This window comes from Myotis daubentonii, chromosome 5 (assembly GCF_963259705.1).
Source record: "Myotis daubentonii chromosome 5, mMyoDau2.1, whole genome shotgun sequence".
Classification (NCBI taxonomy): Eukaryota; Metazoa; Chordata; class Mammalia; order Chiroptera; family Vespertilionidae; genus Myotis; species Myotis daubentonii.
The window spans coordinates 82300382-82314163 of NC_081844.1; the positions used below are offsets into that span (position 1 = coordinate 82300382).

The window sequence follows — 13782 nt, forward strand, 5'->3', positions numbered from 1 at the left end:
CTTAGTCCAACTCCTCTAACAAGCCAGGTGCCTTCCTGTCCAGACTTTCAAAATATTAGTATCTCATCTCTGGTCAACTGAGTGTGAAGACCTGAGGCTTGCCAATGGCCATATGAGTGAGTTTATACGTGGATCCTGACCCCCTGATCCCCACCCCAAACACCCAGGTTGAGCCCAGGGGCCCTAACTGAAGTTTTGTGAGGGCTCTGAGCTGCAGGAATCAGCTAAGCTATGTCTGAACTACAAAAATCGAAAGATAATAAATGTAGTTTTAAGTCACACACACACACAAATCAGTATCTCAGAGAGGCTGCTCAAGCTCCTCCTCACTTTTCTTGTTGCTTTGTATATCTGTACTTGTAGTCTCATTCTAACATAATTAAAGGACTAGTTGTGCAATTACTAGCTGTTTAAAGCTTAGCCCCTTCCCTCCACTAGAATGTAATCTCCCTTTGGGCAGGGGCCCTGTCTATCTCATTTACCACTGAACCTTGGCTGATGAGGACGTAGCTTTTCTGTAGATCAAAACATTGTTTCCTATTAAATGCAAATATTCCTGGGAGGCCATCAGGGAAAAGAAAATCAAAACCACAGTGAGATAGCACTTCACCCTCACTTGGATGGCTACAATAAAAGAGATGGATAATAACAAGTGGTGGTGAAGACGAGGAGAAATTCAAACCGTCATGCATTGCTGGTGGGAATATAAAGTGGTACTGCCACTTTGGAACACAGTTTGGTGGTTCCTCAAAAAAATTAAACAGAGGGTTATCACGTGGCCCAGAAATTCTACTCCTAGGTATATACCCAAGAGAATTAAAAATATATGTCCTCACAGAGACTTATACACAAATGATATAGCAGCATTATTCATATAGCCCAAATGTGAAAACAAACTTGAATGACCCCACTGATGAATGGATAAACAAAATGTGATATATCCATACCATGAAACATTATTCAGCTATAAAATGTAAAGTGCTGATAAGTGCTACAATGTGGATGAACCTTAAAAACATATCAAGTGGAAGAAACTAGTCATGAAAGGTCGTATATTGTATGGTCCTATTTATATAAAACATCCAGAATAGGTAAATCTATAGAGGCACACAGCAGAATAATGGTTGCCAGGTACTAAGGGGAGGGGTAAATGGGGAGTGACTGCTAATGAGTACTTGGTATTTTTTTGAGGTGATGAAAATGTTTTGGAATTAGTGGTGATGGTTTTACAATTTTGTGAATATAGGAAAACCCACTGAATTGTATGCTTTAGAAAGGGTGAATTTTATAGCATGTCAATTAGACCTAAACATTTTGATTTAGAAAAATGCCTGGGCACATCAGCCATTAGTTTCTTGGTGTAAGTTTACCGGGTCCCTGAAGAGAGAATGGGTCAGGAGGGGGCAGATGCTTGGATGCTCTTCCTGCTGCCAGCTGCGGCAGCTGTTTCTCCCTCCCTCATGGAGAAACCTCTTCATCCCTCAAGGCTCCCTCCCACTTACCCAGAATGCCCCCTTTCCCATTGATAAAGTTGCCAAAGTTGCCTATCCTTCCTCTTTGGTATGTTAGGACAGGCAGACACTGAGTTCAGGTTTTAGCTTCCTGCCATTTAAGGAACTTTGTCAGAAGCCCAGACTGCTTCCCCAGAGCTCAAAACAGGGTCTTGCTGAGTAAGGCCTTGCTGAATGTGTGAGAGTGCATGCGTGTGTGTGCCTGCATGAGTCAGAGTGCATGCGTGATTAAAGTTAGCCTTTTTAAGCCTCCAGGTAATGGACAGGCCCAGAAGCCTCTCGGGGCTTCCATGGTCTTGTGACCCCCAGGCCAAACCTGCCTGCCATTTGGGTGACGGGTAGGCAAGTTTGACATCCGGGACTAGTACAGTCACCTGGGACATTCCCAAATTCTCTTTCACCTGGGGATGCGGCAGCTGGCTTCTCTAATTCAGAAGTGGATTGGACCAAGCTGATTGTTTTTGTTAAAAGCACCACAAACTCCTTGTCTCCTCCTCCTTACGCCAGCCAACTCAGGAACGTGCCTCTTATGAGCTAGCAGAGCTGTGACTGTAAGAAGGGTGCTCTGTGATTGGGGGAAGGAGCATCGAGGGCCGCTGGAACAGAGCTACAGTAGCAAAGAGCCACCATGATGCTCCTTGAACAACCACTGCTCCTTGCCACCCCTCCCATGCCCTCTTCTGGCCTCCTCACTCCAGTAGCCCTGGCTTCCCTGGGGCCCGGGCGGGCCAATCCTACCCACCTTGGGATGAGTCAGAGAGGGGCAGGCACAGAGGCCCGTTACCCGCCCTCCCCCCTCCCCAGGGTGTGGTTGCTTCTGGGTTCCACAGGAAAACAGGGAGCCTGGGCGTCTCTGCTTGGGAAAACGTCCCAACAGGGGCCTCCGGTCCCCTTCAGTGACCCCATTTACCTCCCCACATCAAGAATAGGATCTTTCCTGCCCTGGACTGAACAGAGCAACAGAAGAGGTGGTGTGTGTGTGTGTGTGTGTGTGTGTGTGTGTGTGTGTGTTGGCGGGGGGTGGGTGGTGGTGGTGGCGGCAGCTCAGTGCATAGGATGTCAGCCTCAATAACAAACTCAGAATCCCAGAAGTTTCTCCATGAGCAAAGGGGCAGGGGCTTAGAGATCATCTAGCTGAGCCTCAGATGGGAAACCCTAAGACTAGGGAGGTAGAGTAACTCATCCTGGGTTGCGCCTTAGAGCTGGGATGAGACCAAAACTCTGAATTCTTTCCGCCACTCTGCCCTGCTGCTCTCTGGCCAGGCTGCAAGGACAAGAGGCAAGAAGCCACGTGGGAAGTCCTCAGAGCGCAGCCTAAAGCTCCACTGTCCGGTTCTCTAACTGATCAGAACATGGGCTGCTGAGGAATGTCAGGAGTCTGCATGTAGGGGGAGTTGCAGCTTATCTGAGGGATCTCTCAACAGTCCTGAGCCTTAGGTCCCCAGCCTTGTGCAGGAGAGAGGGCACTCCTGTGGTTTTCGCATGGCAGCCCTTTCCTCCTCCTCTGCTAACAGCACACCTCTATGGAAGTGCCTGCCCCTCCCCCCGTAGTTCTAGCAGGGCACACTCATAGTACTCTGTCTCTCAGTACCCCCTCTACACACTCACAGGCCTGGTAATCATACAATCACACAGGTGGCACCTCACCCCCCTGAGCACGGTGACTGGGCTAAGCTGGCACATCACCTGAGCAGGGAGCCATCAGAACCCACCTGTGTGATTGTATGAATGGACACAGAGACAAACTATCCCTTTTCCCTGGGTGGCGAGCTGGGATGATATAAACCTGGAGCTGTCTGAGGCCAGGGCCTCCTCTTCCCCGTCCATTCCCAAGACAAGGGGAAACCTGCTTTCCAATAGGAGAAACTGAGGCTAACATGGTGGGAGAGAGCATCCTGCCCCTGCTCTGAGTTCTTGTCACGTCTGGGGCCTGTTCTACCTCTGGCCATCTCAGTTTTATAAAACAATAAATTCCTTCACGTAGTTTTAAGTTAGGTTGGTTCTTCTCAGCTCTAACCAAGAAAGCCTTGAATAATGAAATAGGAAATCTAAAATCCAAAGTGGACCTGAGGATGTCTGCCCACTCTGGCCGAGGCAGCAGATACTGGATCCATTTTCCCAGGCTTGGGGCAGGTTGGGAGGAGCAGGGGGCCCAGGTGCCCCCAGCACAACCATGCCCGGGCTGGGGCTTGTGGGAGTTAGTTAATGGACTTGGAGCAGGTTCTAAGCCCTTTTATATAATATTTCCCAGGTGCCTGCTGTAAACCAGGCACTTGTGCTAGGCCCAGAGGCAGAATAATAAACAGCCCACAGAGCCTCCTGGAGTGCACGGTCTAGCTGTTTGACTTTGGAAAGAATATTTAACCTTTATGAGCTTCAGTGTTATAATTTGTAAAATACTTCAGCCCGGTCGGTGTGGCTCAGTGGTTGAGCATTGGCCTATGAACCAGAAGGCCACGGTTCGATTCCTGGTCAGGGCACATGCCTGGGTTGTGGGCTTGATCTCCAGGGTGGGGCATGCAAGAGGCAGTCGATCAATGATTCTCTCTCATCATTGGTGTTTCTATTTCTTTCTCCCTTTCCCTTCCTCTCTGAAATCAATAAAAATATATATTAAAATACTTCATGGCCTTGAGTACGGGCTCAAGAGACAATGTGGAGCCTGGTGCAGAGCAGCTCTCAGCAATTGTGGCTATTATTGAAACTCCTGGGGAGAAGGCACCGTCCCACTCTCCCCGCTCCTGGATCACAATTGCCCTGGGGAGGTCATACCCACAGAGAAAGCTCAGCAACTCTATGAGAGTTGAAGAACCTTCGAAGGCTGGAATTCAAGAGCTACACAAGACCATGGTTGACCAAGAAGTGGCCCAGGAGAGGGCCTCAGGCTGGGAGTGGTCAGGGAGAAAGGCTGCCTGGGGGAGATGACCCGGGAGGAGAAATAATGATGGGATGCAAGCGACAGGCTGCAGTGAGGACTGGGAAGATCCTTTGGGCTTCCCTCAAGAGCTGGGCTGTGGGACAAAATATTTGTTCTGTGGCCCCAGGGTGGGTGCATGACAGGATGAAAGTGTCATGAGAGGCCTTTGCTCTGGTTCAGGTGATGAGGGACAAAACCTGGGCTGAGGCTACTCCTGAGGTGGGGATGGAATAGAAGGGACAGGTGTGAGAAAGTCCAGAAAGAAGCCTGACCAGGATCTATTAGATACAGTGGCAAGGGAGACGGAGGAGCCTGAGAGGCTGGGAGAGCAGGGGATCCCTCACAAGACAGGACAGAGAGCGTCTGTGCCAAGTTTTCCTCTGAGGGCAGGCCCAAGGCAGCCATGTCCGTGCTCTCTTTGGACCATGCTGGGTTTAGAGTCCTGAAAGGCTATGTGTTGGAAATACAGGTAGGCGAGGAGAGATACAGGATTAGAATCTGTGACAGGAACAGGACTGGGAAGCCGTCCCAAATAACCAGGGAGCCAAATGGTATGCTAGGCCTGGGTGTCAGGAAGAAGGAAGAGTTCTGTGGGGTGTGCTAGAGTAGAGGGGTGCAGCCGGAGGACAGGCAGTTCCAGTGACTTCCTCAGTCAAGGGCCCCAGAGGACAGACAGCCCAGCAGGAGGCAGCCTCCATGCTCAAGCTGGAGAGGGGATGCTAAGGGGATCTTGAGCTTCTGACCTCACAAGTTTTCAAGGGAGAGAATGACATGCAGGGCAGGGGCCTGCCATCCCTGAACAGAGGCTGTCCCCAGGGTCAAAGGCACCCAAGCCTCCCACCACGGCCCTATGAAGACAGCTGCCTGCACTCACGTGCCCAGCAAAGCAACAGGCACCAGGCAGTCAGCTCGCGCACGCACACACCCTGGGCCTGCCTCTCCTCGGAGCCTGGTCCTGGCAGCCCAGCCTGCCATAATTGCCTTCTAAAAATATCCTTCCCCCACCCCCACCTCTTGATTTCAAAATATTTAGTTTTTAGGGTATTTAAAATGAGAGCTGGCGGCTCTTCCAGGCCCCGATAACAAAGCTAAACATTTATGCTTCGACTGCATTTCTCTGAATTGGCCCAGATCTCGGTGCTTGATATGGCAGCAGCAGGAGGGAGGGGAGTCAAGTGCAAGATGGATCATGTGCCGGCCTCCCCAGGGCTGGGGGGGCAACTGGAACCCCTATAGGAACCCTCCCTTTGTGGGCGGACTACCTACCGCTGTTGACGTAGAGCCGGCCTCTGACTGTGTCCTTCCCCAGGATGTTCTCAGCCTCGCAGACGTACTCCCCTGCGTCCTCCACTTTCACCTTGTTGAACTGTAGTCGTGAGTTCTTTCTGGTTAAGGAGGTAATAAGAGGGGGAGAGGCGTGAGCCAGGGCCCAGGCTGGCTGTGACTCCCCAGCGGTCACCCAGAGGTCACCTCGCCCTGCAGGGCCACAGTGACTGCGAGGTGTGGATGGGAAGTGGAGTCTGAGGTCCAGGTGGAACACTGAGTCCCTTGAGCTGGAAGGAAACCTGGGCACCAGGAGAGCATAGGGCAGGGCTAGTGGCTACATACATGTTCTAATCCTATGAATCTCCACATCCATGTTTCCAGGGCTGGTCCCTATTTGTAGTTATTTTTCTGGGTGAGGAAATCAGGGTCCCTTAGGAAGTCACATGGCCACCTCCCTTCTTTCAGTGCCCCTCCCCGAGTCTCAGTGCTTTCCCCCCAATCCGAACAGGTCAGCCACTGGCTCACCAGCTACCTCAGCCATTCCTTGGAAGTGGCAGCCTGTCACTCTAAATGCAAAGCCTATTCCCAGATACCTACAGGGGGGGAGGCTGTTCTGACAGGTTTCCATGGCAACTGTGACCAGTCTCCCAGCTCCAACATGTGGCTCTCCCCTAACTTCACATTAGCCCTGCCACTAAGGGGCAACCGTGGCCTCTCCAAGGGGCTTTCACTTCATTCATTCATTCATTCATTCATTCATTCATTCAATAAAAGTTTACTGAGTGCTTTCTGAGAGCCAGGAGCTTGAATAGCTTGGGGAATACGAGATCCTGTCCTTGTGGCCTGATTTGGCTAATCTGGAGGTGGTGGACAGGACAGCACAGATGGGAAAACTGAGGGGCTTCTAGACTTGTCTAAGGGCACATGGCAAGGCAAAGGCAGAAGTGGACAAAGTGCTGGAGTTGATGAGGGCATGGGCTTTCTCCCGGAGCCTGACACTGGGGTAGACCCCTCTGTGGAGGACTGTGCACGCAGTCCCTGCATGCCGAGAGATATGGGGCCAGGCCTGGGCAGGGACTCCAGTGCTATGTGTGACTCTAGGATACCTGGCCCTGGTTCTCCCCTTTTCTGAAGACCTTCCAAACTCTCCTTCCTTCCCAGCGTCTCTCTGCACCTGCCCCAGGGAACTTGGGCTCTGCAGGTCCTGGTCACATCTCCCACTGCTCGCTTTGCCCCGGTGTTCTCCAGGGGCTGGCTGGAGCCCCGGATGAAGCCCGGGACCCCAGACTGGCCCCCAAGAAGAAACAAGAAGTAGCATGAAAATTTCTCTCCATGCTGTAATCTCCTCCTCTTTTTAGTCCTGAATTAAAACACTAGATTCACAGAATATATGTAGTGGGTTGGAGGCGTGGTGGAGCCCAGGACGTAGGAAAGGCGAAGAGGAAGGACAGGGGAGGTGAGAAGAGAGGTCAGGTCCAGGGGAGGAGATGGCAAACGGACCCATATCTCTACCAGGGCTGTGCTGTGGGCACCCGTCTCCTGGGCTCCACCTCTGCCTCTGGGTGTGGGCCTCTTCCCAGACGTCCTCACTCCAAGATTCCCCAAACAAGCGTTCGTGAGGTTGTCTTATTGGTAGGCCCTGTTGCTATGGCAGTATCCTTATTGATGTTACAGTGACAGCTGCCTGACCCTCCCACTACCCTTCCACCCCACCCAATTTTGCCAGCTCAAGCCAGTCTGTGTCTCCTTGGCCTGGCGTCTGCCTACAACCCTCTTCTGTCAATTCAAATTTGTTTCCTTCATTAAACAGAGCCTGGGAGGCCCCTCTGGCTGAGACAGCATCTCCTTCCTGGCTTCAGCCTAATTACATGCCAGGAAGCCCGCTGCCTCAGGACCGGGCTCCCCAGCCACCAGATCTTCCCTGACACTAGACAAGCAAAAGGGGGGATCGCCGGAGGGTCACGGGGTCACGGCCAAGCAGACCCAGAGCCAGAACCTCCTTGTCACCCACAGCTGAACTCAAAGGACCGTCCTCATATGACACCGTATGTAGCAGGACAAGACGGAGCCAGGCTCACAGATGTCTGGAGGGATTAAGGCTCAAACAGGAAAGAAGAGCTTCCACATGAAAGTGAGACCTGGGGAAAGTGGGGGAAGGAGTGGGGGGCCCAGGGAGAGCCACTCCCCTTTGAGAAACCAGAAAGAGGCAAGGGGGCAAAAAGAATGACCCCTACATGTACCAGCTGCGTGATGATATTGCCAGTTCCAGGGAGGTGGGCCCCAGGCTTTCGAAAGAGGTCCTGGGGTCAGAGCTGAAGGCGGGCTCTGCGGGTCTCCCTGGCCCTGAGGAACGAGGAGCGTAGGAATAACACACTAGGTTCTCTCCTCACTCCTAACTGCAAGGACTTAGGACCCAGGACTCTCTCCCACCCCCGGGCAGGCCTGGCGCCCCTGGCCACCTTGCCTCAGGCCTGCCCCTGTGATGGATGCCCCTCCCTTCCTTTCTCAGCCAGTCTTTTGTTGGCAGTGATGGGATTTGGGCTGCCACGTCCTCTACTCACACATTTTCCCCAGTGCCTACCTCCCTCTGCTTGCCTGAGGGGCCTGTCCCAGCCTGCCCCTCATAAATAAGGGAACTCATGGTTCTGCAGGGGAGGGCCGGTGCCCAGGGCTTGGGGGGGGGGGGGGGCAGTGTTCTCCAGGCACAGGAAGGCTTGGGTGAGATACCTCCTGTGGCAGCCCCTAAGGCAGATAGCACCTGCCAGGAAGGGGGTCTCTGCAAGGCCAAGACCAATGTCAAGACAGAGTGTGGCCTGGGCAGAGGTGTGATAGGGGGCCAGAGAGCAAGCTGCAGTGTGGGCAGAAGGAAAGAGGATGCTGCCAGCCAGGAGACCCTGCCCCTGCCCCCATGCCAGGGGAAGTGTGAGTGGAGGTGGCAGCTCTCTGAGTCACAACGCGGAATCAGAAGTTCCCGATTATGGCCCACTCCTTCACTCCACCCTCTTGCTGCTGGGAGCCCAGGGGCAGGGTGGGTGGAGCTAGGACATTTCAGAAAGGCAGCAGCTAGGATGGGTCCCTGACAGGAAGGGGACAGGGGCACACTTCAGGCTCTCAGGGGTCTCCGATACCCAGGAGAAGGCCTGACCAGGCCCTGTTTCTTGACTGGCTGACCTAATTGTTAGGTGAAACGGAGGCTTGACCAGGATGCTGAAGTGTTCAAAGTCCAGGTCAACCCAAAGGGCGACCTGTCCAGTCCTACTGTCACCCTCTGCCGGCCATGCAGGGGAGATGGGTATGGGGAGCCCTCTCATGCTAGAAAGAGAGACATCCCCCCAACAATGCAATGGAACTGTGTTTGAGGCATTATGACAGGAGGTGACGAGAGCTGCCTGGAGGACTCAAGAAGATGTCCCAGAGGCTATGACATTTAAGCTGGGCCTTGGAGAACTTTTCCAGGGACAGTGTGTGTGTGGGGGTGGGGGTTTGCTGCCAGTATGGGGAACAGCCTGAGCCCAAGTCCAGGGTCATGAAAGGAAAGAGCAGAGATCAGGAGCACTGAGGTATTGGAGAACAGCGGGGCAGTGACTTAGGCCAGGAAGAAAAGAGTCGGAAGGGCCCCAAGGCCTGGGCTGTACCTGGCATACAGCAGGCACTCAAGATCTGTCAAGTAAATGAATGAAGATCGGATATGTGCCCATGTTAGAAAGATCATCATCCCCTGTCACAGTCACGGAGTCGGTGACTCTAGACGTCTAGAATAGTAAGCAAAATTGGGTGGATGAGATACACTTCTGAAGAAAGGGCGGAGGGCTTTACCTACATTCTACACTAGAGGCTAGACTAGAAACTCTGTGAAGGTCGGGACCACGCCAGTTCCATTCCCCGGTGTTTCTCCAGCCTCTGGCAGAGCGCCTGGCACACAGTTGATGCTATGTTAGATACAGAAATGAATCCACAAAGGGCCTAGCACCAGAAAGGGTGGGGACAGCCAAGAGCGGGACAGTGGAGGAGACGAGGCTAAGCTAGGAGACTAGATAAGAAGCTTGCGAGGCAGGGAGAAGAGTGCTTCCTTCTGGGGAAGTGATAGCCCACTGCAGGGGATGGCACGGGGGCAGTGCCCAGCAACAGACATCTGCTTCTGCCACAGCTGAGAGGGGAGCACGGGAGGGTGAGGCAGGGCCAGAGCGGGCAGGAGGGAGAGGCCAGACTGAGGCACTCTGGACTGGAGATGCCTGTGGAGTATCTCAGGCGTGGTATTTAGTGTTTAGCTGGCAGCATGGGTCTGGAACTCAGGTTTTAAAAAGAGCCATCAAACTGGAGATGGAGGCCTGGGGTCATCAGATATGAGAGGGTGTAGACACTCACAGGTGGAGAGGGAGGGAGGAGAGTGAAGCTCAAAAGACAGGAAAGTTCCAGCACTGATGGTGACTAAGAGGCTGGTTAAGAGGTGCAGAACCACAGGGGCACAGGAGCAGGTGGCACCCATGTCAACGACTGCTGACAGGCCTGGAGAGGCAGGGCCAGGAAGCTCTGAAGTCGCTGGGGGAGTATTTACAGGGCAGAGTCTAGTGGAGCCGAGAGGAGTGGAGGACAGGAGAGTGGAGTCAGTGGGCTTGAAACTGACTCCGTGTGGTGGTGGAGGGAAGAAGCAAGATGGGGCAACAGCTGGAGGAGGAAGAGGCACAGCAGTGGGGAGGGAAGCGATGTGAGTGGGCTCATGAGGAGAGAGAGAAAGGCTGAAGTCACCAGAGAAAGGATCCTGTTGGTGGCGCAGGGGCTCGGAGGGAGTGCGTGCTCCTGTGTGTGGGTGGGTGTGACTGTGACATGGGATCAGGAATGGGGGGATGAGGATGGCCAAGCTGTGGACATGTTTCAGAGTAATGGGGATACAAGGGACAACCCTCTCTCCTGCTTCTGTTTTCTTCCTGGAGATGGCCTCTCCCCTCCTTCACTGAGATGCAGAGGTCCAGAGAGAGTGTTTGCTTTGACTTCCCAGAAAGAGGGGACGGGAGCCCCAACAATCTCAGAAGCCTGTCCATTCCTTTCTCCAGCTTGGAGCCAGTCTTGGGCAGTGGGAATGGGTGGGGTGGCCTCAGAAGGTGAGCCTGGTGGGCAACCTGAGTTTCTTGCTAAATATGTAGATTGGGGACACACAAGACCCCTCTCCCCAATTTCCTTAGGATGCAGCATTCTTTCAGCCACAAACCTTTGATCTAAACCAGTGGTTCCCAACATGGGGCACACACCCCACAGGGTGGTCATTTGATTTTTAAGAGGGGCAATTCAAGAATGAGTTATTAACAGTGAATTTTTTTGCATTCCTTATGGTTCTAGGGGTCTCCTATATAGTATCTATAATAATAAAAGCGTAATATGCTAATTAGATTGGACGTCCTTCCAGAAAACCTTCTGGACGAAGCCATGGTGGCAGGGTGAGGCAGAGGCAGCAGTGGGCGGGGGACGAGCCCCTTGCACTAATTTCGTGCATCAGGCCTCTAGTGTAAATATATATTCTGACATATTTATGCATTTCAGTTCTCTATTGTATGTTTTGAAACTTTATTTGCTATTTTTCATATCACTTCATATTATTATTATTTTTTAAACAACTTCTTAGTGATTTCTTCCTCAGTACTTCAACTGTCCTTTCGTTCTTTTATTTTTCTCTTTCATGGATGCCATGTTCTATGGAAGTTTGTTTAGGCCAAGTTAATGGCCTTTTTAGGCTTCCTCCACATGAAAAGGAGTTCACTTTTTGAATAATAAGAATTATATGTCACGGGGGGCATCAGGGTTTTAGAGATGCTCAGGTGGGGCATGGCCAAAAAAAGGTTGGGAATCACTGCTCTAAATCAAACTCTTCGTAAATTCCAATTTCACCTGGACCACTTTCCAGGTGACCAATGTGCCTATGCTCCCCACTCCTGAAAGGACAGTCCGAAAACTGAAGTGCCTCCCAGATTCCTTCCCCCACACCCTCTTTCACATATTGGAGGCTGAGGCTGAGGGGCAGAATGTGCACAGCTAGGGCCACATGGCAACCCAGGAGCAGCCTGAGCCCTGGCCTTCCATCACTTCCTGTTGTGGGGCAGGCTGGGTCCTCTAAAATCATACTTGTTTGCAGCTGGGGGGCAGTGAGGAGGAAAAGGATAGCCAGGGAGCGGGTGGTTGTAAGATACTCTGGAGGAGCAGGAAAGATTAGGGTGCTCACAGCTACAGAGGGAAGTCCACTTGGCCGTCAGGGCCGACAGAACAGAGGTCAAGCAGAACTTCTGTTTAGCAGGCAGAGGGGGGCTTCCCCTTTTGCTTGTTCTGCCACCCAACAGTCTGTCGGGGGCTGTGAGAGGCAGAAGAGAGTTGAGGAGCTGCCCTTGGACTCCTGGCTTCTCTGGTGCCCAAAGCCCCCGCTCGACCAACCCAAGATGGAAGAGAGGCCATCTCCCACAGCTGGAGGCTCCTGAGCTTCTGATGCACTTCCCTGGAGCGCTGACTCCAGATTAAAGACAATCCTATGTCATAGGGGAGCCTGTCTGAGACACAGACTCCCCCAACACTAGTCAAAGCCATGTGCCCTTCCCCTAATCCAGCTCTCTGCCCAGTGCAGCTTGCTGAGCTGAGAAACCAGTCCATCACCACACATGGCCTCCCAGATGCATTCTGCAAGCGGTTTCCCCCGCAAGGATTGCCAAGTGCTGGGCTTTCAGACACTGTGGCAGGTCCTTTGAGAAGTTCTAGGACAAGAGTGGACTTCCACAGGCAAAGCTGACTGACAATCAAATTGCCTTCAACCATCCAGAGACACTGATTAAGCATCTATAGTCTGAAGACACTGGGCCAACATAACCAGAGGAGCCCAGGGTTGCAAGGAGAAATTGGGGGTGGCAAGGAAGGGGGTGAGGAATTTGATCTACAGGTGAGTCTGGGGACACAGCCCTCGGTTCTGCCAGCTCAGGACCCTCCTTCTCAGGAGGGAAGATGCCAGGAGGGAGGGGTGGCTGCTGCTCACCTGCCATTACCGTACTTGATGCGAATGTCGCGGCTGCGGTTGAGCTCCTTGCCATCCTTGAGCCAGCGGTAGGAGGGCAGGGGGTTACCGGCCACTGCCTCGCACTTCAGCGATTGTTTCTCCCCCACCTGTCCCGTCTGACTCTTCATCTTCTTCAGCTTGGGCCGGGTGGCTGTGGGGGCACAAGGCAGGGAGGTGAGCATGGCAACGATGGGGCAGTGCCAAGTATGAGCAGTGGAGGAAGGGCCACTGTCCTTGGGCTGGGCCTGGGGAGTTGCCCCTCCAGGTGTCATTTCCTCGTTCAATTCAACAAGCATTCACAGAGGGTCTGAAATGATGCCGTGTGGCAATTACCTGGACGGAGTTTCCCTTGTGCTTGGAATGGTACCGGGAGCTTTACATACATTATCTTATGACAATAACCTGATAAGTTCACTGCAGTGATTAAACCCATTTATAGATGGGAAAACCGAGGCACAGGATGGTGAAGTCACTTCCTCAAGGTGATGGAACTGGGATTTAAACCCAGGTCTCCTTGACTTCAGTGTTCATGATCTAACTTCTGTCCCAGGCGACCCAGGCAGACCAAGATGACAGACAGCCCCTCCTCTCAGGGGAGCTGTGGCCCGGCATTGACACGCAGCATGGCTCAGGGAGGCAAGAAGGTGCTGAAGCCCAAAGAAGCTACCCCAACTCAGCCTGAGGGACGAGCCAACTCAGCTAAGAGTTAAGGGCTGGGGGTAGAAGGAGAAGGTCAGGCCACATTATTTTAATAGATAAAATATTCACACGATTCAAAATTCAAGAAGTGAAAAAGGATATATGGCTTGAAACAACAAGTCTCTCTCTAACTTCTCACCACAGCCATACAATGTTTCTAAAAGGCAGCCAATTTTGTCAATTCCTTTTATATCCTTTCACAGATCTTTATGCAGATACAAAACACACACATTTTAAACAAAGTGGAATCATTAGTAACATACATATACAAAAAACCCTCGTATTCACATACTTTTTTTCCTTTTTTAATTTAAATTCTTTATTGTTTAAAGTATTACACGAGTCTCCTTTTTCCTCCATTG

General features: G+C 52.2%; 1 protein-coding gene across 3 annotated transcripts in view; it reads right to left on the reverse strand.

The window, feature by feature from the left end:
- Nucleotides 1-13782, reverse strand: part of NRG2 (neuregulin 2) — a 257953-nt gene that overhangs the window by 27240 nt on the left and 216931 nt on the right. For all 3 annotated transcript variants that reach the window (XM_059698576.1, XM_059698577.1, XM_059698575.1), the window contains 2 exons: nucleotides 12701-12872; nucleotides 5695-5813 (listed from right to left, as the gene is read on the reverse strand). In XM_059698576.1, coding sequence (XP_059554559.1) covers nucleotides 5695-5813; nucleotides 12701-12872 — 291 coding nt within the window. The remainder of the gene's footprint in view (nucleotides 1-5694; nucleotides 5814-12700; nucleotides 12873-13782) is intronic.